The sequence below is a fragment of the Cebidichthys violaceus genome, unplaced genomic scaffold (genome assembly GCF_023349555.1).
Source record: "Cebidichthys violaceus isolate CVI_PGR_0920_01 unplaced genomic scaffold, fCebVio1.0.p SCAF_9, whole genome shotgun sequence".
Taxonomy (NCBI): domain Eukaryota; kingdom Metazoa; phylum Chordata; class Actinopteri; order Perciformes; family Stichaeidae; genus Cebidichthys; species Cebidichthys violaceus.
The window spans coordinates 17,186,903-17,211,258 of NW_027176975.1; the positions used below are offsets into that span (position 1 = coordinate 17,186,903).

The 24,356-nt window shown below is 40.4% G+C and overlaps 1 protein-coding gene across 2 annotated transcripts in view; it reads left to right on the top strand.

Annotated features, from left to right (window-relative positions):
• The window catches only part of zgc:162952 (PKc_LIMK_like_unk domain-containing protein), a 29,118-nt gene extending 6,736 nt beyond the window's left edge, over nt 1–22,382 (top strand). For both annotated transcript variants that reach the window (XM_068703904.1, XM_068703905.1), the window contains 8 exons: nt 8,478–8,671; nt 9,201–9,322; nt 12,618–12,666; nt 13,027–13,176; nt 18,296–18,469; nt 18,939–19,022; nt 20,544–20,630; nt 20,890–22,382. In XM_068703904.1, coding sequence (XP_068560005.1) covers nt 8,478–8,671; nt 9,201–9,322; nt 12,618–12,666; nt 13,027–13,176; nt 18,296–18,469; nt 18,939–19,022; nt 20,544–20,630; nt 20,890–20,994 — 965 coding nt within the window. In that variant the 3' untranslated portion in view covers nt 20,995–22,382. The remainder of the gene's footprint in view (nt 1–8,477; nt 8,672–9,200; nt 9,323–12,617; nt 12,667–13,026; nt 13,177–18,295; nt 18,470–18,938; nt 19,023–20,543; nt 20,631–20,889) is intronic.
• The last annotated feature ends 1,974 nt before the right edge of the window (nt 22,383–24,356 follow it).

Sequence of the window (24,356 nt, forward strand, 5' to 3'; positions counted from 1 at the left end):
CTTTGTATGTTATCCACGTAATCATCAACTACAAAGTATGAAGACAGCAAGAGACACTGATGTTCGTTCCCCATGTAAAAGTCAACATTGATTTATTTGTCACTTAATTTGCTAACTTTAGTAATTGCACTTCTGTAGTTATTTTAACCCAAACGAAAATCGTTTATCAAACCTAATCAAGCAGTTGTGTTGCCTAAACGTAACTGGGTTGTTTCCTGGGAAGATAGAAGTTTATTTTGAAAAGTTTGTATGCATGATAAATTCACACGTGTTGCTGGACTTAAATGAGGAGTAACTTTTCGTAAGATATCATACAAGCCGTTGTGTGAGGATCCGTTGACCCATCCCATACTGCATACCCCATCATGGCCAAATTTAGTGCATGTTTGTTCACACACAAAAATATCAAATAACAAGAGTTCCAAGGCAACAAACTCAGTCTTAATAATCAGAAACAGAACATACCAAGAGTTATTATGCATACTGTTTACCAGACCAGGTCAATATTGCATTAGTGGGGAATGGATTTATAGTTACTGATCTGTAGTAGAAGAACCCATAGATCCTCATGCACAGAGTTGGACACCACAACAGGCTCAAGGGATGAGGATTGCTATTTTCAAAGCTGTCAGCCAAATTAGTAACACAGTAAGATTTTTGGATGATGTCCAGCATGAAGATGCAGCATGCCGAATAGCTCCACCTACGTATTGTTGTGTGTCATTGATATGTAGCCTGTTGATGCTGTTGCATCACCTCCAAGCTCATGTCAATACGGCTCAGAAGGACACACTGATGAGAGTGCTTTGACAGAAAACAGAGTAATGCTGCTGCGACGCAAAATCATGATGCTGTACGTTGCTGAAAGTTTTGTTACACTGTATGTTTTATTAGTTGCTTATGATGCATTGCAAAACGTCTATGAAATATGCATGAGAAGCATATAAACTCACACTTAGGCAAATGTAAAAAGTATGAAAACTGGCAGTGGTGAAAAGTGCATTATTGCACTATTTACAGATTTGTAAAACAGTTAATCCATCTCAACCAGATAAATTAATAATATATAATATTATATATAAATTAATATATCTTTCTAAAGGTTCTGCATAATGCCAGCTTGTGATTTTAATCTTCAAAGCTGCACTGCACTACTATTTTTATATTAACAATAGATGAAACAACTTGTTTAATGTGAAAAGAGTTGCTCTAGTGACGAACCCACAGCGATTCATTCCCACATTGTTTTAACTTCTTTCTTCTCATTATTTTGGTTTTCGGGGCCAAAACTTTATTGTTTTGGTTTATTCTCACCGCTCTCATCCACCAGTTGTTTTCAGTGATAAACCAACTATATATTACTGTACCTGATTCACAGCAAATAGCAAAGTGATTAGCGTGGGAACATAGTGAAACATTGACAACAGCTAAGGAGACAGATATTCTTCTCAGGAGTAGAAAAATAGAGTAGGTGGAGACCATAGCAGAGCTAAAATAGGAGTATTATAATATTACAAGTCAGGTGAGAGAGAGAGAGAGAGAGAGAGAGAGAGAGAGAGAGAGAGAGAGAGAGAGAGAGAGAGAGAGAGAGAGCCCCCCCCCCCCCCCCCCCCATATAGGCAGGATATCAGAACTTAAGCTTTTCTTTTGAGGGAAATTTATTCAAACAGAAAAAACAACAGCTCAAACAGAGAACAAATATTAATATAGGCTACAGTAGAATTACAATAGAGTAAAATGGGCCTATCTTGCAAGAGTGAATAGCACCATGGTCTCTTTTTCATCTGAGTCTCCCTTGTCACGCTCTTCTGTCAGTCGATCACTGTCTTCAAGTTGGACTGTTTCATTGCTCTTGCCTTCCTGGTCGGCTGTGCATGACAGCCCCCCCTCGACCAGTATGTTTTTTTTCATGTCTGTTACTGATAATAATCAAGGAGACCAATATTTGGAACCAATATACAATTAAAAAATTTAAATCTTAGTGTCATGGCCGTTTAGACGTGATAACAAAAACCTTCTTTGATCATGAAGCCGATTGTTGTTGTTCTCTGATTTGTCAGTGAAGTGTATGAACTGCACTGCAGACTGGACTCTCTACTAACAGGACAAACAGAGTGACTATGAACGGGTCCAATGCAGTTTGAATGCACATCGGCAGGTCATTATATTTGATATACCTAATAAGACATGATAATCTGGTTTCAGGTCACATGTTTTGCTCACGTCCAGACGGCATCTCTCTCCTTCTTCCTGTCCAAACAGTTCTTGTACTCATAGAACGGAAGTTACATTCAGTAACTACTTTTACTAAAAGCGGAAAGTTACCGGTGGAACCACTGGTTGTTTTTGCAACTTCAACGTATGGGTCTGTGATTCTTTATTGCAACTAAAGCCATATCTGCTGCCTCACATTTGACACACTCACCGGAACGTTCCTCTTTTCCCAGCTGTGGCAAATATCAATTTTATCAACTATCATACATTTCTTTAAATAGTGATTTTGATAATAGTAAAAATGCTGGTTGACCCCTAATTTTAGTCAAGAACCCGGTGTGGAATGCTAAATATGCATTGTCTTTAGGTTTTGTATGTTTGCCTTCAGTGGGACAGTGTTCTAACTTATAAAGTATATTAGTATGAAAAGGAGCACTGAATCCTTCATGACCTGACGTGTAAACACGCTGCTCATGTTCTGAAACAGTAGCGTAACTCATTGTTACTGTAGGCTATGCGTGGTCGACCAGTCCGACCCTCGTCCGCCATTCTCTGCCCTCAGAAGCCTTGCACACGGAGGCAGTGCTGCGGGGCCTGCGTCATTTTGCTTTGGAAAATCCATAAAGCGATTAACAGCTATCGTGAGTTGGCTCAGGCCATTTTAAGTGCTCAACTTAAGCAGCCAAAAAAATGACGTGACTGGAGGGATGTGAAAGGCAGATTAATGCTCCGCTGTGGCCTAGTTACCCACATCGTACATACTTTACGCTTGAAGTCACTGGGGCTCAGAGAGATGCTGTAACCCACACCCTGAGTCTGGATACATTTTAATTTCTAGACTTTGTTGGCATTCATTTCCTGTTAGCAATATGTTGTGCTCCTGGAAATTACCCATCCTTCTGTGAGTGACAGCATATGAATGTTAGATTGTACATTAGTACCAATTTGGTGGAGAAAAAAGCCGATTGACTTGCTGTTACTTGCATCATTTTTGGGAGGTGACACAGTCATTGGTCTAAGTGTATAAACAGACACGACACACATATCCTTGTTGACAGAGGTAGCACTCTGGGGGGGAAAAATCCTGCTTTGGTGCGAAAAGATTTTTACTTCGAGACCTTCATGAGCAGCATTCCTTGTCTGCCGGCAGGTCGTCAGCGTGGCGATGGCCAAGCCTGATATCCTGTTGGCGGTGTGTATGGTCAGAAGCGGGTCAAACTCACAGCGGGTTGTGATAACGGCCCTTCACCGTGGTACGGACGTATTTCCTGCGTGCTGTTTGTGTAACCTTCCCATGTCAGGAAAAAGAACACAAAGCTGCTGAAGAATCACGACTTGGCTCACACGCGAGAAATCTGAGTCAGAGCTGTCAACACAGCAGCCAAATGAGTCATTGTTGATGGTACGTACCGCTTTAAATCCCGGCAGTATGGAGCTGCTGATATGTACGGCCAGATTGTTATTATGTTGTCTAAAAGAAGCTCATGACAAGTGGTAAACCCAAACTGCAGGCGTCAAAATGTTCTGAATGCTCAGAATGACATAACAGATGGGATATCCATGTTTTTCTACAGCCTGTGCTCATCATGGTCCCTGTGTGCTGGTTTGGATGGAGATAACTGTGGATGAGGAAAGAGAGAGGGAACGAGAGAAAAGCAGACAAAGTGGGAAAAGGAATGTGGACTAGAGAAATGGATGAAACGGGAAAGGCAACAAAAACTCCAGAACTTGTAAAACTGAACAGTGAAAACTTCTGTCAACATGGGGACATTATTGCAGGAAGCGTCATTCAATAATGAGACGCGAGATACATATATCTGATTTGTAATAGAGGTAGGAGAACTCATACAACGGTTGATAGGATATATTACCAAAGTTACCCCTCATTTTTCGTGCGTTGTTCTCCGAAAGCCCACAACACGTCAATTTTGGCTCGTTTCATGCTTACAAGCTTTTCAAAATAAACTTCTGTCTTCACAGGAAAAAAAACGACTTTGTTAGGTTTAGGAATAGATCGCCTTTTGGGTGAGAATAACCAGAAGTTACGTGACAGAAACATCAACATTGACTTCTCGTTTCACAAGGGGAACATACAGAGGTCTCCTGGCTAAAAGATCGCTGTTTTTCAGACCCATCCGCCCGCATGGTTTGTGATTAAGCGGTCTTTATACATCCTAGTTCATGATTAGGTGGATAACATACAAAAAAATGTTGTGGGAGAGCTTCAAATTACAAAGCGTTTTTAGTGTGTTTTGGTTTTACAGCCTTCTAGTTTTGGCTCAGTCTCACCGCTCTCATCAGCACTGTTTTCAGATGCAGCATGCATCTGGTTTCATACTACCTACCCAAACGGCAGACAGACAACTATAGCTAATATCCACAGTTGAGCATTTAGCAGCTAAAGAGCCAGATATATTTCTTAGGAATAGGTGGAGACCAAAAACAGAGCTCAAAGACGAGTGAATATTGGTAGCCAGGGACACGACTCCAATTAATGCTAATGTTGCTCTTCTGCTGGTTGTGCTAACTGTTTGCATACAATGTTAGACATTTGTTTCAGCTTCATTAGATATTGTTACTGGCTGATGAGAATGCATTTCACATGTTTAGGGGGCATGACATTTCAGCTTCCAAAGTGGTGATAGAAAACAGTTTAGGAACTACAGCTTTAAAAGACTATTGACAAAGAGAAGGATGAAGGATTGAGACAGCAGTAAGCAGACAGAGAGATTGACTGCTAGATGACAGAGCTGACCTGTAAGTATTTCTCTCCGACACCATTAGAGCTGAGAGTGCGCCGATTGTTTAGTCTGAAGCCGAATGAACAAAAGAGCAGAATGAATAGACGGGTCTGATTCCCCCCCGGCTTGATTGACATAAAACCCTGCCGATTGTGTTGGCGTGTCGGCGTGTGCTTTCCACTGTCGTCACTGTAACGGTGAGAGAGGCCCTTGTCCTTGTCGTGGCAAAACAAACTCTGACCTTCAGTGTTGTCACAGCAGTCCTCTGTGGCTGGAATTAGGTCAGGACTACCCCTTGTTTTGGGGAATAGAGAGCAGTGAAGCGGTCTCCCTGTGTGAACCGAAGTTTATGAGATGCTACGGAGACTTGGGGAATCCCTGCACAAACCATTCTCACTCCTAACTTGTCAACAATACGCACGGGGCAACCTTTACCATATGTATGAGACACAGCGGGCCTTCAAGTAACTCCAATGTAAACCCACCTGTGGCAATATTAGACGGTCAGAGGAACTGACGTAGAATAAAACGTGAGAAAGTCCGCTTCGGGTAGGAGGTCAGGGTGGATGTTTGGGTCAAACAATTACAGGACTTTCACTAAGGAGACCACTGTTCGTGTTGCAAGTCAACAGTTTCTTATTTTACCTTACTTTTGTTACTTAACTCTGCGTACTTATTTTACGTAACAGACATACAACCAATCAACGGTTTGTATGATATCCTACGAAAAGTTATTAATCATATTTTCCACACAAGCCTGCAACACGTGTCAATTTCCACTCACTACATGCATACGGTCTTTTCAAAATAAACTTCCGTCTTGTCTTGAAACTCAGTTAGGTTAAGGGAACAGATTGTCGTTTGGGTTAAAATAACCACGAAGTGCTGTCACTGAAGTACGCAAGTTACGTAACAAAAACATCAACATTGACTTCTTGTTTCACATGGTCTCCTTGCTAAAAGATTGCTGTTTGTTCAACCCATCCATGCCTTAGGGGCCTTTATATGTCCTCATTCAAGATTACAAAGATAACCTGCGAAAAAGAAATTGTGGGATATCTACAAATTACGGCGCATTATTTTTCGTAGGTATTGCTACAAATACTGGATGAAACCAGCCTGAACCAAACCACGATCTTTTCAACATGTACTGTGTTATGAAGAAAAATAATGTGGCAAAAAAAGAGATAATTGAATGCAATCTCTTACGACACATTTACTTGAATGTCGGTCTCTTCTGTTCTATACACACAATATGTGTTCTGTGTAAGCTCTCATCAGAGATGAGATGATACCTTCTGTTGAGGACAAACAGCTCTCTTGACCGCTCTGGACAATGTCTGAGTTCAGTGTCCAGCCTTGTTATCCGTCAGTCCTGCCTCTATTTTAAGTCGCTCATTATTGTCTTTGTTTCCCTCTGTAAAGTGTAGGCACTCTCCCTCCTCCATGCAGTTAATAAGTGGGAGAGTGAAATTAGACCTTTTGTGAGCTCCTCTTTCATCCAGGGTCGCTTTCATGCTGTTAAATTGCCCTTTTGGCTGTCACACAGTTTTTTGTGTTGGTGTGATCAGTTTAGCAGCAGTGTGCAATGAAATAATCTTAGATATCGGTGAGTTCATATATACCAGCATGCAGCTATAACATAGTTTTAAGAGTACATGGTAAGAGGTTTGTCTTGGATGGTTTGCTGTCATGACAGGCTTTTCAGAAGGGCTCACCATTTTTTTAATTCCATTTTCCATTCAACTTTACACTGTGATTTTAGGATTCTCTAAAAAGTAAAGCCTACAGTCAAACATGTATTTCTTTTCCTACGTTGGAACGATAGTTTGAATGACAAATAATAAGTCACTAGCCCAAAATCCCTGAGCATTAGAATTTTTTTTGGTGCTCAAAGCATTGGAAGATTACTTAAAAAAAATAAATAAATCAACATCATGTTCCAAATACAGTGCCTCACCATGAACAGTTTGCTCAGGTCGGTGGCCGGTGCTTGGTTTTCAACATGGCAGCCGGGTCACAAACTTTCTCATTTTTCAGCTAAACAGTAACTAAAAAATGTTTCTAAAAACATTTAAGGTACAAAAAGCCAATGCAATCTGAATCTAAATTCATATTTGATCAGTTTGATTTGGAGTTCACAAGCTTCACCAGCAGTGATTGTCAGCTGCGAAAGAGACTCCCTATTTGTTCAAAGTAACCAAAACAATACATTTGCATCATTCTACATGGCTCAATTCTGAACCCTAGACTGTGTAAAAGGAGTGGACACTGTCATCGTCACATCATGCATCGGTTTGTGGACTGCCGTTATGAAGCCTCGAGTTCGGCGATTTTGCCAACTTGGATTAAGGCCGTCGCCATGTTGTTTTTTTGCAACCAATGTACGGAAGTTACCATATTTAAAATGCGGAAGAATGATGTAGAAACAGAGTATACGGCTCTGGTAGCGACAGTGACCTGTCAATCACAGTAAGCCCGCCCTAAAGCATAATCTGCTTTATGGTCTGTTTGACTCTAAATGGATCATAATTTAATAAATGAACATCATGTTGTATTGAAGAAGACTTGAAACTAGAGATTGAGAACATAAACTCATGTTTACAATGGTTACTGAGGTAATAAATCAAGAGAGAAGGAGATTTTCTCATAGACAATCAGACTTCTTTTTGCAACTGGAGGAGTCGCCCCCTGCTGGTCAGTAAAGACAATGCAAGTTTTAAGACACTTCCGCATCGGCTTCACTCGGCATAACCGGAGGTTTCCCCCTGAACTGAACATTTAGGATTGTGCCTCTCGGTGTTTCCGGACCTGCAGTTTGTCTGCTTTGTTCCGATTCATGGACTTATGTGTTGCATTTTACCGCTCGGTTTGTTTGTGTTCACACAGCAACATTCAAGAGCGGTTCAAAAAGTTGTGGACAAATGCTATGCAAGAACAAACTGTTCTCTCATTGCTCTCATTTCTTCTTCATTATGGAGCACCAGCGGTGTGTATTGGTAATTGTTTTCATTGCCTCTATGTGATTAGTTTAGCAGTGTTCATTAAATGAACAAAATATCCAACAAGCATCTAGACTAGAAAACGATGCCCTATTGCATTTTATTAGAACACATGCCTCCTCAAGAGTTTGCCCCCGGAGATGGGCTTTGATGTGTGCATACTGCCACAAACTTGCATGACAATTGTTTTTCAGATGGCGCATCAGGTAAACCTGATTTGATTATATTTATAGGCCTGGTTGTTTTTGATTGATTGCGTTCTTGCTGCAAACGAACCGCTCCAGAGTACGAGTGGAGGCCATTCAAGACCATCATCTCTAGATATCAGCCCACTTGTTTTGTCAAGTGTCCAAATTCTATTACTGTGTTCACATGTGCCTAAAGAAACCGAACCAGGGAGCCAAAATGGCACAGGTTTAATTTCCATAAGAAATGGAATAACTGAATAAATCCAGCTACAAAATGTAACCCTTTTCGCATCTTCAGCCTAACCTGTGTCTATTTGTTGCTACTTTGCCAGCGGACATCTCCAGAATGTGTGATGTGGACGTGTCCCCGGAGCCCACCAGTCCCACTCTGTACGGTGAGTCCTCGGACAAGTACTACCATGTGGACCGCTGGCAGAAGCTCCGCACTGCTGTCCGCAAGCTGGAGTTCTGGGAGAACTTCACCGCCGAGCTGATCGGGAGTGGCTTCTTCTCCAAAGTCTACAAGGTATTCCCTCCGTCCTCTTGTCTGTGTTGCCTTTTTGCCGGCCTACGTATGAGCTGCCATCAAAGCTTGCTTTGTTCCAGCCACTAATTGGGACATTCTTGCCATTCTGTGATTGGCCCAATGGCTTTGGAGACCGTGGGGGCGCAATGCTCATCCTCAAATGAGACCTTATATAACTCCTAATGTGACACCACCGGTGCTGGAGTGGTGCCACAGGGAGAGCTGATTTTCATACATTAAGGCTTTGTCCATGATTAAATGAGCTAGAAAGAGGCCACAGGATGGGCAAGAGATGCGATCGAATAACATCGAGAACAACAACTTTCGCTCTCAGATTTCGGACCGATTTTTAAATTACATTCACAAAGAAAACATATTGGTTCTTGATTTCCTATACACACTTTCAGAATCTTACTGTTGTCTCACCGTCTCCGCTGTATATCCACTAACCTCCCCATCTCTGCTGCCCCAACTGCTGCTATTACCGCTTCCACTATCTCTGCCTTTAATGGACACCAATGTACTTCAGGTGATTCACAGCACCAGTCGCAAGGTGACAGTGGTGAAGATCTATAAAAACGACGTGGACCAAGACAGCATTGTACGGGAGATCAGCCTGCTGCAGAAACTCTCCCACCCCAACATCGTCAGGTAACAGTTCACCCATGTCTCTCTTCTTACTGGAGCTTTTGTGCTTTGTCCAAAGGGTTAAATTCTACTCAAGCAAAAAAAACTGCAGTTTCTCTTCTCCGTTTTTACAGGCTCGACACTCTCCCACACATAACACTCTCTTTTTCCACTCCACAGTCTTAAGCTTCGTAGCAGTATTTATAGCTATCAGAGTTACAGGGTATAATGGGAATACCTTTTAAACGTATATTCTTACCTTTACTACACTAAATAGTTATACTATGGTTCATACGATTACGTTGATAATTGCTGAAAACAACGCAAAAATCCACACAGCCCTCTAAATGTATTTCAATGAGATTAAATATTTCAAAGAGTTTAATCTACTGATTACTGAGCCACATTAGCTCCATAAGTCGCTAAATCTAGCAAGAAAGTCTTAAAGTATATATATAGATACAATCTATATATATTAGTGCTGGGCAACTTATCGCGTTAACGCATTAATTAATTAACGCCGTCAATTATTTTATTGCGCATTAACGCAGTTTAAAAAAAAATGCAATACACAACGTTGATGCCAGCAAATCACCCAAACAAACGGTGGAGGGAGGCTTCAGCAGACTATGTTGATGCAGCGTGTGGAAGAAGTATAGATAAACAAAAGCAAGACAAGCTAACAAATGCCACAGCGAAGTGGATAGATACAAACTGCAGGCCGACTAGTATTGTGGAAGATGTCGGTCTGAGGAACGTTCTTAGGATCACAACGATGGACGGCACGTATGAGCCTCCCTCAAGACGCACCATCACAAGAAGAATACACGAGTTGTATGAAAAGCGACGGCGTTACAACGTGCACCAGCTGTTGCTTTCACTGAAGACTACCGGACATTGCTTGGTAACCATCATCACCTCGGAGTTACGGTGCATTATATTGATGAACAGTGGGAGTTGCATTCACATGCTCTGACTGTCATGAAAACAGAAGACAGACATTTTGATGAAACGTACGCAGAACATTTTATTCATGTTGCACAGCAGTGGAACGTTTAAATAAAGTCAGCACACTTAGCACAGATAGTGAAGAAATATAACTGCTACTGTGTAAAGGAATACTGCTCTTAAAAATAACTTGATTTGTGTAAAGTGTTTGCAAACCAAATGTTATTGCACGTTTGTTCAAGTAGCAATACTTTTAAAATAAAAGTGCGCAATACACTACTTTATAATTCATTATTGAAGTTTGCGCATAACAATGAGATTAATCGCGATTAAAAATTGTAATCGTTGCCCAGCACTAATATATATATATATATATATATATATATATATATATATATATATATATATAAATATATATATCCCTGTGTGTATATATATATACAGTATATATATATATATATATATATATATATATATATATATATATATACGTATATCTATATACGTATATATACACACAAAAAAATATATATATTTATTAATACATTTTTTGTGAAAGCATTTGATTTAGTGGTTGCTGTTGTGATTTCAACAAATATGAGAATTTTTTAACAAATATAACAAGAAATGTTTTTTAAAAACATTACGGACCAAAAAAACTAAGTTGATGAAAACGAGGTTGGCAAGAGCGGTGAGACTGAACAAAAAACAACAATGTTACTGGTCGTAAAGTCAAAACGCTCCGTAGAACTGAGTCTGCAGAGATATCCATCATTACCTTACATGTAGTCATTCGATCCATTGTTTGTATGAAATTATTGATTAGAAAAAAACTATTGGAAAGTGGTACCAAAAACTTGCAAGAACCATGTTGCTTAGTGTATATAGTTTGATAGTTGACCGAAGCACAGCCTCGCTGCAGCTGCAGTCAACACAAATATAATGACACCTTGGTGCTATTTAACACTGGACCTGTCGGCTACAGCAGTTACATAAGGTGTGAAACCAGGCGGACATAATGTTTGCCCAAGCAATCTTATTTTAGCCATTTAGCAAGGTCACAGCGGTAAGGTTATCAGAGTGCAGCTCTCTGCTCACCGTTCTAGGCTGTGGTGAAAGCAGTGCCCATACTGTCAGTACCTACGCACACACACACACACACACACACACACACACACCAACCTGCTCACACTGCGTGGGCTGACACTAAGTGTGTGTGTGCATTGTTCCCAGGACCAAACACTATATTGTTCTTCTGAATATGAGCTATGATAATAAACTGCAATCAGGTGTCAACCAGTCTGAATGTTGGAAATGAATAGGTTTGAAAATCTACAGTACGAAAGGGACAAGTCACGTTCAGTTAAGTTTTTAAACTAAGCTAAATATTTCCTAGTTACCTTGTAAAATCTCAGTCACACATTTGGATGCATGTTATCAGTTATATCCCGGCAATATTGTAGATGGATGTAAGACATCTGTCTGTGTGCTGAATCATGGTTGTGAAGACAGTGTCTTAAGAACTGTTTGCCATAAAAACGAAATCCTTTAGCCAGAGGGTTCACTATATAAATGTATAAGTATAGTTTTCATTTAAATAGATTTTTTTTATAGATGTACTAACCAAAGGCAAATTTCAATAATGAAGTCATCCTTATCAAATCTTACTTTCCTAAGGATATGCCTGATGATTTTCTTTATTTTTCTTATTCTCAAGAAATTTCAATAAAAAATGAATCCAAATAACAATTATTATCTCATATGTGGCATTATTGTTAAAAACACATCAATCACACTGGGTGACAAGTTCTTTCATTACCATGAACACACACACTGTAATTTATTTTTGACTCAGTCTTACATACACCGCCCTGCTGCCTCAAATACTCACTAGAGCACTAAATGTGGATTAATCCACCGCTGAAAGTAGTCCCTAGCAAATGCCTGATTGCCTCTTGTTTGAGTCATGTTTGATTAAAAACTACAGTGCCCAGCAGTTTTAGAGAATCACTGAGCCCAGTTTTTAAAGATTTCGGTAGAAATGAACAGCATTGGGGCTTAGAGCCAGAGACACGGTAGGAAAGTCGGAAAGTATGAGACATTGGTTGGTTGTGGTCATTTTATGGGATTTGTTGTCAGTATGAAAAATATCATTAATCTTATCATTTGATCAACTTGTTATGTTATGTTAAAATATGGTGACTTTCTGCTGAAGTTTCTTTTATGGCCGCTAATGTTTTAATCATTTCTTTGTTCAGGGATCAATGGCCATTTCAGTTCAGCGTGTTAGAATGATACATTCTAGATTTCCTTGAGGAACTCAACTAAGAAGTTACGGAACAAGTAATAAACACATTTCCTCTCTTTCTAGATATCTGGGAATCTGTGTCAAAGAAGACAAACTTTATCCGATCTTAGAGGTGAGTCCCACACCTTTTTTCTTTTTTTTTACCTTTGCACCTTGTGAGTCATGGTGGGTGTGCATGCTCGCAGGCTGGCTTTGTTCTGAGTGTGGAAAAACACAACAGATTACACCGATAGGAGTTGATAGTGATAAAGAAATGGTGAGCGTTTATTATGTAACCAGGATTCATTGCTTCAGAGTAATGTCAGACAGTATATGAGAGGAAATTATACGTTCACGTAATCTGATATTTTTGTACTGTCCACCTATATTCATATTAGTGTATGGAATTCAACAAATGCATTATTACAGTTGTACTGCTCAGTTTGGATTCATGTGTTTTGTGACACTGTGTAACCTGGTCTCTGTTGGTCAGTATGTGAATGGTGGCTGTCTGGAGGAGCTTCTGGTCAGGAAAGATGTTCCCCTGTGCTGGAGAGAGAAGGTGGACCTGGCCTGCGATATAAGCAGAGGAATGATCTACCTGCACTACAAGAACATTTACCACAGAGACCTCAACTCCAAGGTAAGACCCTCAGTCTCTTGTCCCACTCTGTCCTGTTACTTAGCCGCTGCAGCGCTCCCCACAGGGATCATTCAAATTTCACCTCATCCCTCAACCAACCTCCACGCTGACCTCACAGGGGGATGCACTGTAGTTGATACTTAAACGCCGTCGCTCAGCAGCCAAAATATAAGACCACTAGTGAGAGATCGAGAATTTGAGCACAGAGAACTTCTAAGTGCTATAATTCCAAGAAATGCGTCACTTAAACATTTACAGTTCTGTAGTCTGAAACATCTAACCAGTGGAACCAACCAATAGCCTAGAGAATAAGGGGCCGACAGTGAACCATTGTTGCATGTCATTCCCCATCTCTTTCTCACCTAATTACCTATCTAATAAAGGCATAACAAGTCTCCAAAAAATATTTTGAAAAGAATCCAGTGGAGTCATGCCGCGCGTCTTCTAATGCCATTAATCGGTCATGAATCCATCTTTTAAGGAAGACACAGATTTTTAAACACAAATAAAACTACTTCCAAATTGATAAACCTAAATAACAAAGTAAAGAAAAAAAAGGAATGGAAAAAGGTGAAGAGGTTACAGTGTTAAAGAGATATTTACTAGCACGCTAACCAGCTAGCCCACTGTCTTGTAACACCACTTGTACCTCCAGAGGCAGAGGTGAGTCACTGTTGCGTTGAGGACGAAGAAGTAGAGCTGAGAGGGTTTATTGATCACGTTGAAGGTACAGGGCCTCTGTACGTTTTGGTACATGAACTGCTACTAGCATAACACTAAATGGTAAATGGACTTATACTTGTATAATGCCTCCGACCACTCATTCACACCCATTCATATACTGATGGCAGGGGCTACCATGCAAGGTGCCACCTGCCCATCAGGACTAACTAACATTCATACACTGACGGCACAGCCCTCGGAAGCAATTTTGGGGTTTAGTGTCTAGCCAATCCTCTGATTGACGACCTGCTCTGCCTCTGAGCCACAGTTGTCCAAACTCAGCCACTACTGAATATCCGACCAGACAGTTGACAATTGAGTTGCATTTTGGGTAATGTTGGCCGTTTTGACAAGAGACACAAGACTGTATGGAATACAAATGCTGCATTGATTTTGATACCTTATTTCAAAACTTAGTGGAGGACTCTTTTAAAAGCTCTATAGATTACTGAAAGAGAAGCGTTTTGTTCACAGAATTTATTGTGCTTTGGGTGAACCGGCTGGTAAAAATTACCTAGCAACAACCAGCCTTGTGCTGCGATTGACGCTGAAGGTCCTGCACCTCTCAGGTCTTTTCCATCGATATTTTGTCACAGTAGGAAAAAGCACAGGTGTAACTGATCAAATCAGATGGCTGGATTCCATTTAGCCGCTTTGGTGGTGCTTCAGGGTCCCCGAACACTCAGACATCGTTGATGTTATTGGTAACACCTGTGATTTTTTTCCTACTATGACAAGTCAAACTGTCTGGGCTGTTCTACAAGTGCAATGAACTATGGGATTTGATGTATTCTAACTTTGAAGGAGGCTACCCAAAACAGTGTCCGAGCTTCATGGACCGTTGATGAGGGATCATGTAGATTTGAAAGACCCGATGGCAAAGCTGGAAGACCGTGGTTTAAGCGAGCCCAGTTCCTCCCAGGACACATTTTCTTCCCAACAAATGTAATTTGTGGTTTGTTTGGAGTCTCTTTAACTACCAAATGCTTTGGGCTTGTCCCAAAGGAAAACTAAATGAGTGCCAGAGTTTACACAATGACAGTAAAACAGTAAAATAAGCAAAGTAAGGCACAACTCAACTTACAAACTCGACCATTTAAAAAAGATTTCTATCTCTCAACACTTGTTACATTTAATAGTTTGATCATTTTATTGTCTTTCTCTATATTCAGTATTTTTAATTTTATACAGTAAACACATTTTACTGTCAACTGTAACAATCATGCAGGGATTTCAGATCCTCATCCACATTCTCATGCGTGGGTACGCCTCTATGTGTGTGTGTGTGTGTGTGGGTGTGTGTGTGTGTGTGTGTGTGTGTGTGTGTGTGTGTGTGTGTGTGTGTGTGTGTGTGTGTGTGTGTGTGTGTGCGCGCGCTCTGCGTAGGTGCTGTCTGTCTCTTCCGGTTGCCAGGCTTCACAGAAGAAACAGCCAGCAATGCAAAGAGCCATTCGCTCTATTGTCATGCTAATAGATGGTTGCTAAATAAACCGCTGTTGCTGCACACATAACTTTGTGGATTGGTGTGAGAACACGGGGGGGGCTCTCACCACGCACGTCACCCCGAGGCAACTCATTTGGCTCGGTCCCTCCGCTCACTTTATCGACGCGGAGGCCAAAGTTGATTCACGTCACACTCTGGCTGCAGAGACTGGATTGATCCGTCCATAATGTCGGTCCGTGGTGAATGGTGGTAATTGAAGGAATTATCCTGACGGAGATAGCAACTAGCTGGGGAACAAAGTCACAAAACTAATGCAGTTAAACAGACTAAGATGGTGAAGACTCAAACAGAGTAAATACTGGACTTAGATTTGCCAGGCAGTCGGAAACATGAGTCCGGATAAATGCAGATGTTGTTATGTATTCCAAAAAATATCATTTAATGCACCATTAATAGGTAAATTCATTTTTTTTAACCCGGACCCTTATAATGTCTTTATGTCTAAGTGGCTAACAGGTAACCTGCCCCACCATCTGAGAAGCCGCCATTGGAAACTGTTTGGAAAAAGGGAACAAACGCTAGGCAGGTGATTGGGTGAACCATCTGTCAATCAAACTCTTTCCGAAGCCAGTCGGAAGGAGAGCAAAAACATCTTTTCCATCGAGAAAAGCCTTCAGTGTCGTTTTTTGCTCTTCTTTCAACCACATTTCAATGAACCTCTCCGGTTTTGATATAATTGATGACCATTGCAGCATCTAAGCTAGCCGTCGTCGTTTAGAGCAAACAGTCTCCTCCCTGTGTCATCTCGCACATGCTTAAGCCACACCCACAGCCGCCAGTTGGCTCCTGGCAGGACGCTGATTGGTCCATGTTCTGGATTTTTTCGTGACATGCAATCCTGTGATGCTCGTGTAATCTTGTGAGAATCCAACTGCAGTGCAATCTAAATCAATAGGGACCATTGAAATGGGTCCAGTACTGATGGAGAACGCTGCAGCTGCTAAACGGGCTGCAATGTAATCGCTCGAGTTAACTCCTCACAGGCAATGCGTGTCCACTGAAAGTGCTTGTTTTTACCACTCACTGCCTCTGATTGTTGATTTGGTTAGACACATTGACAACCTGGATCAAGCAGAAGGTAAAGAAAAACATCTCATTTCTCTGTAGGGTTCTTCCCATGATGACACGTATAACAATCTGAGCCTGTTGGTGACAAAAACAATAACTTTAGGTGGATGTACATTATGTTTCCACTAGTTTAGCAGCGTTCTCCATTAATACTGGACCAATTTCAAAAACTGTTGAAATGAAAAATAGGGGTCTCGGCTGAAAATACAGATGTTGACCCTTGAACCACATGAAGTCCGTGGCTGCTAGCTATTTCCTGCTGGGCAACTTTCTCGTCCTGAGGGCATCATTTCCTGCCATGAATATTGGCTATTTTGAATAAAGCCACTGTGTGAATAAAATAATTTTTTTTAGCTTACAATGTAATTGACTCTTTGCTCATGATCCCTTACTGATCTCATTAGGTTTGGCACGAATATATCACAGTAATATTTGTATCTTTTAGTTATAACATGTACACCAATATATGAAGTTATCAATCAAACAACGGGCGCCTACAGTACATTAACAGAATTCTTTCAAAGACCACAGCAGATTCATCCCAGACTAAACGTTGGGAGAACTCTGTTCTTTATATTACACTTTTTGGGTAAAGAAAGTTTAAGTCAACTCCATTTAAGTAGCTGAACATGTGAAGCCTCTGGTGCCAACATTTTAGGACGTCCAAAAGGCAAATTACAATAAAAAGCCCCCCCAAAACAATGCAGCCATTGTGAATATGCCTCAGTAACGCTGCAAAATAACTCAAATCAGAGTTTAAGCTCCTGGAAAAGTTGAGGCCCCTTTTTAATTAGCGCCTTTTCTCTCCGTATCTGCTAACACGTTCCATTTCTGTTCCCCCAAAACTGTTGCGTTCGCTGGCAGAGAGGTCCGGTGCTAAATTTAGAGTGGAAGTGTGGGACTGGGACGTTGTTTCTTTATTCCCAGGAGAGCCTCGTAATGACAGGCTACTGGATGGAAAAAGGCTTCTGGTGCAATGGGAGCCAGATGCAGAGACATCGCTTCCACCCAGAGAACCTTTTAAGGTTTACAAATACGTGCAAACACAATGACATTTTCTGTCAAAGACTTTTATTTTGTGCCCCTTTCTATAGTAATGAGAGTGATGCACATGCATCAACATCCCACACATACATTATACACTCATACACACACTCGGGGGCCACCCACCTTTGTTATGTAACCACAGCGCTCCCACCGTCTGCCTCTCATCACACCTCCAGCTCTCGGCCCGAGGAGTCTGTGACCCGCGCTTCATCTTTTTCCACAGAAAAGCAAAGGTTTGATCCTAGAGAGTGTGTGTGTATGCGGGGGGGGGGGTGTTTAAGTGTGATTGTGTAGGGGGGCAAAAAAGGGGGAGCGGTTTACAAAATAATAATAATACTAATAATTAGATACATTTAAATAAAAATTACGCCAATTACACCATTGGGAGATATGCTATATATATCTACTTTATTACAAATCTGATAACAGCTCGCCAGTCAGTATGATGGAGGCTACCCTGTACTGTAGCACTCAGGCAGCACCTACGGATTACTCCACTTGGGGTCTGGGTGAATTATTTAGTGTGCTGGAAACAGATCCTTTGAGCCGGCTGATAAGAGCAGCGGCTAAAGAGCAGATGGATGTTCACTTGCTAACAATGCAATGGAGGCCCATTCAAAGATCAGGACTTTTACAGACAACATGGACAAAAGATGAACTGCTGATGCTGCCTGCTTCGGCATATATCAAACCTCACACTGCCCTCTGTTGGCAAACTATAACATTGCAGTTGCATTACTATTATTCTTTTCTTCTCTCCTATCCGTGTTCGTCCAGAACTGTCTGATCAGGGTCACGTCTCGGGGTCGGGAGGCCCTGGTCACTGACTTCGGCCTGGCCAGGGAAGTGGTGGAGCTGCCGGTCAAAGACCCCGGCAGGAAGCTGTCACTGGTGGGCTCGGCCTTCTGGATGGCCCCTGAGATGCTCCGAGGAGAGCCGTACGACCGCAAAGTAACAGACACGCACACAAACTCACTCCTATTTCAGCTGGATGCTCATTAACGTTGTGTCAACATCATTTGTTGCAAACTTTGGAAACATGGAAGTCACACTGATGGACAGAAAGTGAGATAAATATGAATGTTTAATGTTAGATTAAATGTTCACTAGAGTGAGTCATGTGAACAGGTATCAAGTCTTTAATTATTGTTTTCATTGTCAATTAATCTACTGGTTATCTTCTTGATTAATCTATTAATTCTTTGGCAAAGGTAATTGTAAAAACAAAGTGTCTCCAAACAGTCCAAAAACCCTCAATTGATCAGTTCTGTTATCACAATAGTTGCTACATTGTGTTACATGTCTTATTAGTTATATTATTCAATAGAAGTATATTTTTGCTGGTTTTCAAAGCAACCGATTTGTTCGGGATTCGTTTGAGGCCGACCTCAGTTATTGCATCATATGTTACTTGTTCCAGGTGGATGTTTTTTCCTTCGGCATTGTGCTCTGTGAGATCCTGGCCCGGATCCCTGCCGACCCAGAGATACTACCCAGGACACAGGTAGCGATGCATTAGAAAGCCTTTATGACAGCGGAGGGGACCTCACATTGGCATATTATAATTCATATAAATGGTGTGCTGTGTATTTAGCCGATACTAAGGCTGCACTGCTCATATTCAATTCATTGTTTTGTGTGTAAAGGATTCAAAGAGTTCAGGATCATTTGCTACAGGAGAAAATCATGACAAACAACAAAACAAAAGCAGTAGAAAACCCTCATTTTAGTGTCCCAGAACTCACGGTGACGTAAATGAGGTTTAAAACCTAAACAATAATATTATATGAAATTGATGAAAACAGCAAAGCACCACATTTAAGTAGCTTGGACCAGCAAATGTGTGCAGATTTTGATCGATCTGTGATTAAATACTCAAATACTCATGTCTTTGACCAAAACCCATGGACTTCTTCAAGAATGGAAGTTGCTTTGGTCACATGATGACAAGTGGTTGAATATTTAAAAGTTACATTATCTGATGTTCTGGTCGAAAGCTCTGAAAATTTAAACTAGCAAGTGAACCTTGAGTTTTAAATATTTGATCACAGAATTGTGATGAATCTCTCTGTTAATCAATTGATTACCTAATCATTTCAGTACTGGATGATATTGCTCCATTTTTGTTGATCCATTTCATTTTATGTTTTCTGATCTGGATTTGTTGTGGAGCTGATGGCTGTACTGCAACCACAGCGCTAGATAACACTAAATCCTACACTCTGGTCCTTTCAAGGAATTTGGGTCATCATGGGTTATTATAAGTTATTTGTTATCTTGACGAAAGTCCACTGTCATATCTGTCCATTAAAAAATGAAGCTACAGCCAGGAGGCAGTTATGTTAGCTTAGTATAAAAACTGGAAACCGGCTTACTCCAAAATTCATAAGAATGCTTAGCAACACCTCTTAAGGTTATTTATTAACATTATGTATCTTGTTGGTTTATTCAGTACACAAACATTTTTAAAGAAATGTAAACAATTATAATTTGTAGTTTTAGGGGGAAAATACTCCAATTGTTGTTTTCTCAACTTCACTGTTAAAAGAACAAAAAATGACTAATACTTATTTGTTTTACTTGTGTAAAGCTTAAACAAACAATATTCAATGTGTTAATAAGTGAACTTAACGGACGTTAGGAGGCATATTGTTGAGGTTTGGAGAGAGGCAGGCTAGCTGTCAACAGTCTTTATTATAAGCTAGACTAATTGCCTCCTTTCAGCCCCAAACATGAGAGTGGTATCGATCTTGTCATCTTTTATTTTAAAGTAATGACCTAAAAACACTTATGAGCCAAACCTGCTTTATGGTGTATGAGCCAACACAAACAGCATGTGAGTAGCAGCATATGTTGTGTAAAAGTGTTGTCATCAACTTATTCCATGCTATGAGAAAGACAACATTCATTGTTCCAGTTCCAGCACTTAGATGTGTTGAACCGGACACATCTTTGGTTGGTGCAGTGAAACGTGCTCTCTAGTTGTGCTCACGCTGCAGTGACTGTTGCTGTTGATGTCTTTCAGGACTATGGGCTGGATGTGAACTTGTTCAGGGAGCTGGTGAATGACTGTCCTCAGCGTCTCCTGGAGTTAGCAGCCAGCTGCTGTATGGTAGGTATAGATGGAAGAGCTTACATATGAAAATACAATAGTAACACAAAAACAAGGTCAGCATTAAGCCTTGTTGAACAAAAATGCAATGTTCATCAAAAGGTACACGGCTGGTATTAATGTTGGAAGACAATTTCTCGTGCATTCTCCTACGAATGTCCAGCAACACGAGCACCAGTGCGATCGTGCAGTGCAGTCGAAACTACTTCCCCAGAAGTGGACTTCGCCTCACACAGCCACTCTCTTTTCCTCCGATCAGGTGGAGTCCTTCAGACGGCCAGCGTTCACAGAGCTGCTGGACGAGTTGGGAGAAGTCGGGGAGAGTCTGGAGCCGCCACCAAAATCCGAAGCGACTGCGAGCTGAGTAGTCTGCTCTGGAAAACCCTTCCGCCATAGTCCATCCATAGTGTCCGGGAGTATTTGGTCTCTGTCTGGGACAAGAAGCTGGACTTGGACCCCGAAGCCTTGTGTGGTATCAATCTCCTCTCCTGTACTGCACCCACACGCGAGACCACGGCTGAACTCGTCTCAACCGAGGCGGTGCAGATATGCTAGATGTGTTTTTTGGAAGGTAGTGGAAAGTCTCCTGGCTTCTCGTGGACTCTTTGCTTTGACGTTTTGTGTACAGATGATTTGTAGTTTGACTCACAGGAAGGAATGTACAGTATGTTTATTTTGTCTTACTCGACCTAAAGCGTCTTATCCTCTCTTCCTTCTGTTCTGTGGTTGAGGTTTGTTTGTCACCAGCGACACAGATGATCAAATCTGTCGACGTGTGTTCTGCCTCTTCTATCTGCTCTTAAACAAACCGGCGGACATCTAGTCATGAGACGGGACACGTGAAATACACGAGGAGATTTAAAGTTGTCTTGTAGACTTTGAGGAGTTGAACAGAAACAGAAATTTACAGAAACAGTTGAGGTTCACAATATATGCTCACGCTCATATTTCATGGTCTCATCTCAAGTTATTTATCATATATAATTATATTATTATCATGTATAATTGCAGTTATATTTGTCTGGAATGACCCATCTGAAACATATCAGTTTTTCAGGAACGAAGAAAAAAAAACCTAACCTTTTATTTAGAGTATGCATTTTGGAGTTATTGAAGAACTATACACGTCTATACACTATACACAAGTGGTCATTTCAACAGCGATGTGCACAAATTAATGTCCTCATCTCTATTTTGTCATTGTTACGTTGAACTGATCATGTGCATGTAAATATTTTAAGCTTCTTTTCTTTTGCTTTCTTGGGATTTAAAGGGTCCACATTCCTTTGAGTTTACCAGTATTTACTATTCCATGTTTTTTGTCGTGTCTCTGTGATTTTCTTTCAGGCAGCTGCAATGCAAAATTAACTTTCATAAAAGCCACATTTGGTTTCTATCTTATTGAATTAATTCCAACATTTTAGTTAGTTCTTAAAGTTCAGAAATACAGTTTTAGGTGTATAGCACATCAATAAATAAATATGATAAAACAGTGAATAAATGTAAAAAAAACAGGTGAAATACAGACATCCCAGCAGGCTTTTACATGCAGAAACAAAACTCACCGATGAGAAAAAATACAAATAACCTAGAAGTTAATTTAAGGTATTTCATCTTCTCAGAGTGTATAAATATTCATCTGCATTCAGAAGTCACTGTTTCACTTTTCACATTCCGTCACTGAAAACTAATGGAACCATTTTCATTTAACCTCCTTAAATAAAAATTAAGTTGCTGTCCCATTTCATAGAAGCACCTGTGTGTCATTTGTTGTCATTAGCATCTTTCACAGTAAATTCTGTATTGTAAAAATGGTAACTTTTTTTCTGGCATAATTAGGGATGACACATAAGATTTAGAAGTATAAATGATCAGCGTTTAAAGGCGCAACGTGTAATGACTGGGGGAACCTGCTCCAAACAGGCAGGGGGCAGCATTTCCCATCTGCTACTGGGTCCATACAATCTTAATTTAAAGTTACAAACTGACTAACAGCAGGGTAAGAATATGCACAAATTCAATCAAATTTCTGAAACTCTGAAAGGCAGTCAAAGAACCACTGCTATCTTCCAGTTAGCGTTAGCCTACAGTTTACACTGTGTTTACTGTGCCGCTAACTGTCGGATGTACGGTCCGTGCACGCTTTGATAGTTTGTTTATTGGCTCAAAGTGGCAGAAACAAGATGTGTTTGAGAGATCTCTTGATTGACAAAGCCTCACTTGTAGCAAAATGTATTTATGTATGTGTCACTTGCAAGTGTCACTAAAAGGTCTTTAAAAAGCTTTCTAATGCCCAGAAGTTTTCATTGCAAAACATGTTTTCCCAAATATGAATAGTCAGTTTGAGATACGATTTTCCTCCGTAAATGACTCGGCCAGCCAGAGCAGCAATTGGTTGCGAAGTGCGAACCGGTCTTCACGTCTGTGCGTGGACCTAAATAGACGCCCTTTGGACAAATTAGATTCAGTGCTTTCCAATGATAACCTAGAAAAATACAACAGGTCATCGTCTCTCCTCTTTTTGGATACCAGGACGGCAACTAGAAGAAGCCAAGCTGAGGTCTGTGTGTCGGGTTAGAGCGAGTCCTGTTGGTGAGACAGAGAGAGAGGAGTGTGTGCTGTGTATATTCTGTTGTGGGGCGTAGTTGTTGTGTAGTTGTGTGAGAGGCCTTCTTGTTAACGATATATAACCTCAGTGATGTGTGTGCAAAGTGTGTACAGCTTAGTTGCCTTGGCTTGCAAACAGGAAATCTTCTATATTACATATCGAGACCCACAGAAAGCCATCGGGTATCTCGGAGACTGGAGAAAACGACTATTTGTATTTTCATTTTGGACGGGGGTGCAGGCCTTCAGTTAGCGGTTAGCTGTATAGCAACTCACATATAGCCACCGTGGTGCCAGGAGTCACAGCGGGGTGGCAGTGACTCCTGGGTCTGATCTGTGTTTCATTGCAATACATCTCAGTCACACGTTTCACACTGTGTGGTGTACAACAATCAGGCTACGGCTGTGGTGACTGCTTTACCAGTGAAGCTTAAAGATGAGTGGAAATCACAACTATAACGTGTTGGCTCAATTTGATTTCTTACCGTAAAATACCTTATTATGACTTTTTATGGAATACTATACTATGACTTCTTTCAACATACTTTACTCTGATTTTTTAAGGATGTTTTTAATGCTTAATATAGAATGTCTTTTGTATTACTTTTCATAACATACTGTACTATGAATTATTTTAACATACCGTACCATGATTTTAACATACTACAGACATTTAATTATAAACTATACCATAATTTTTTTATGAAATGCTATGACTTTGTTTACTTTTTTATGGCATACTACACAATGGCTTTTTTGACATAGAATTATTTTTTTCTTGCCACACTATACTTTTTATGCCTCTTTTCAGACATTTTTACGATTTACTTTAGTATAACTCTTTATCAAATACTTTACTTTACTTTACTTTACTTTACTTCAACATAGTACACTCGGACTTTTGTTGACATACAATACTATAATTTTTTAGTCATACCATATTATGACTTTGTTAAGGCTCTTTTGTGACATACTATACTGTGACATTTTTGTGACATTTACTCACTTTTGTTACTTTACTGTAAAACATTTTTAAATGCTATTCTGTGACTTTTTTTAATGTTATTTTTATGGCATGATATAATATGACTTTTCTATGACTTTTTCAACATAGCCATA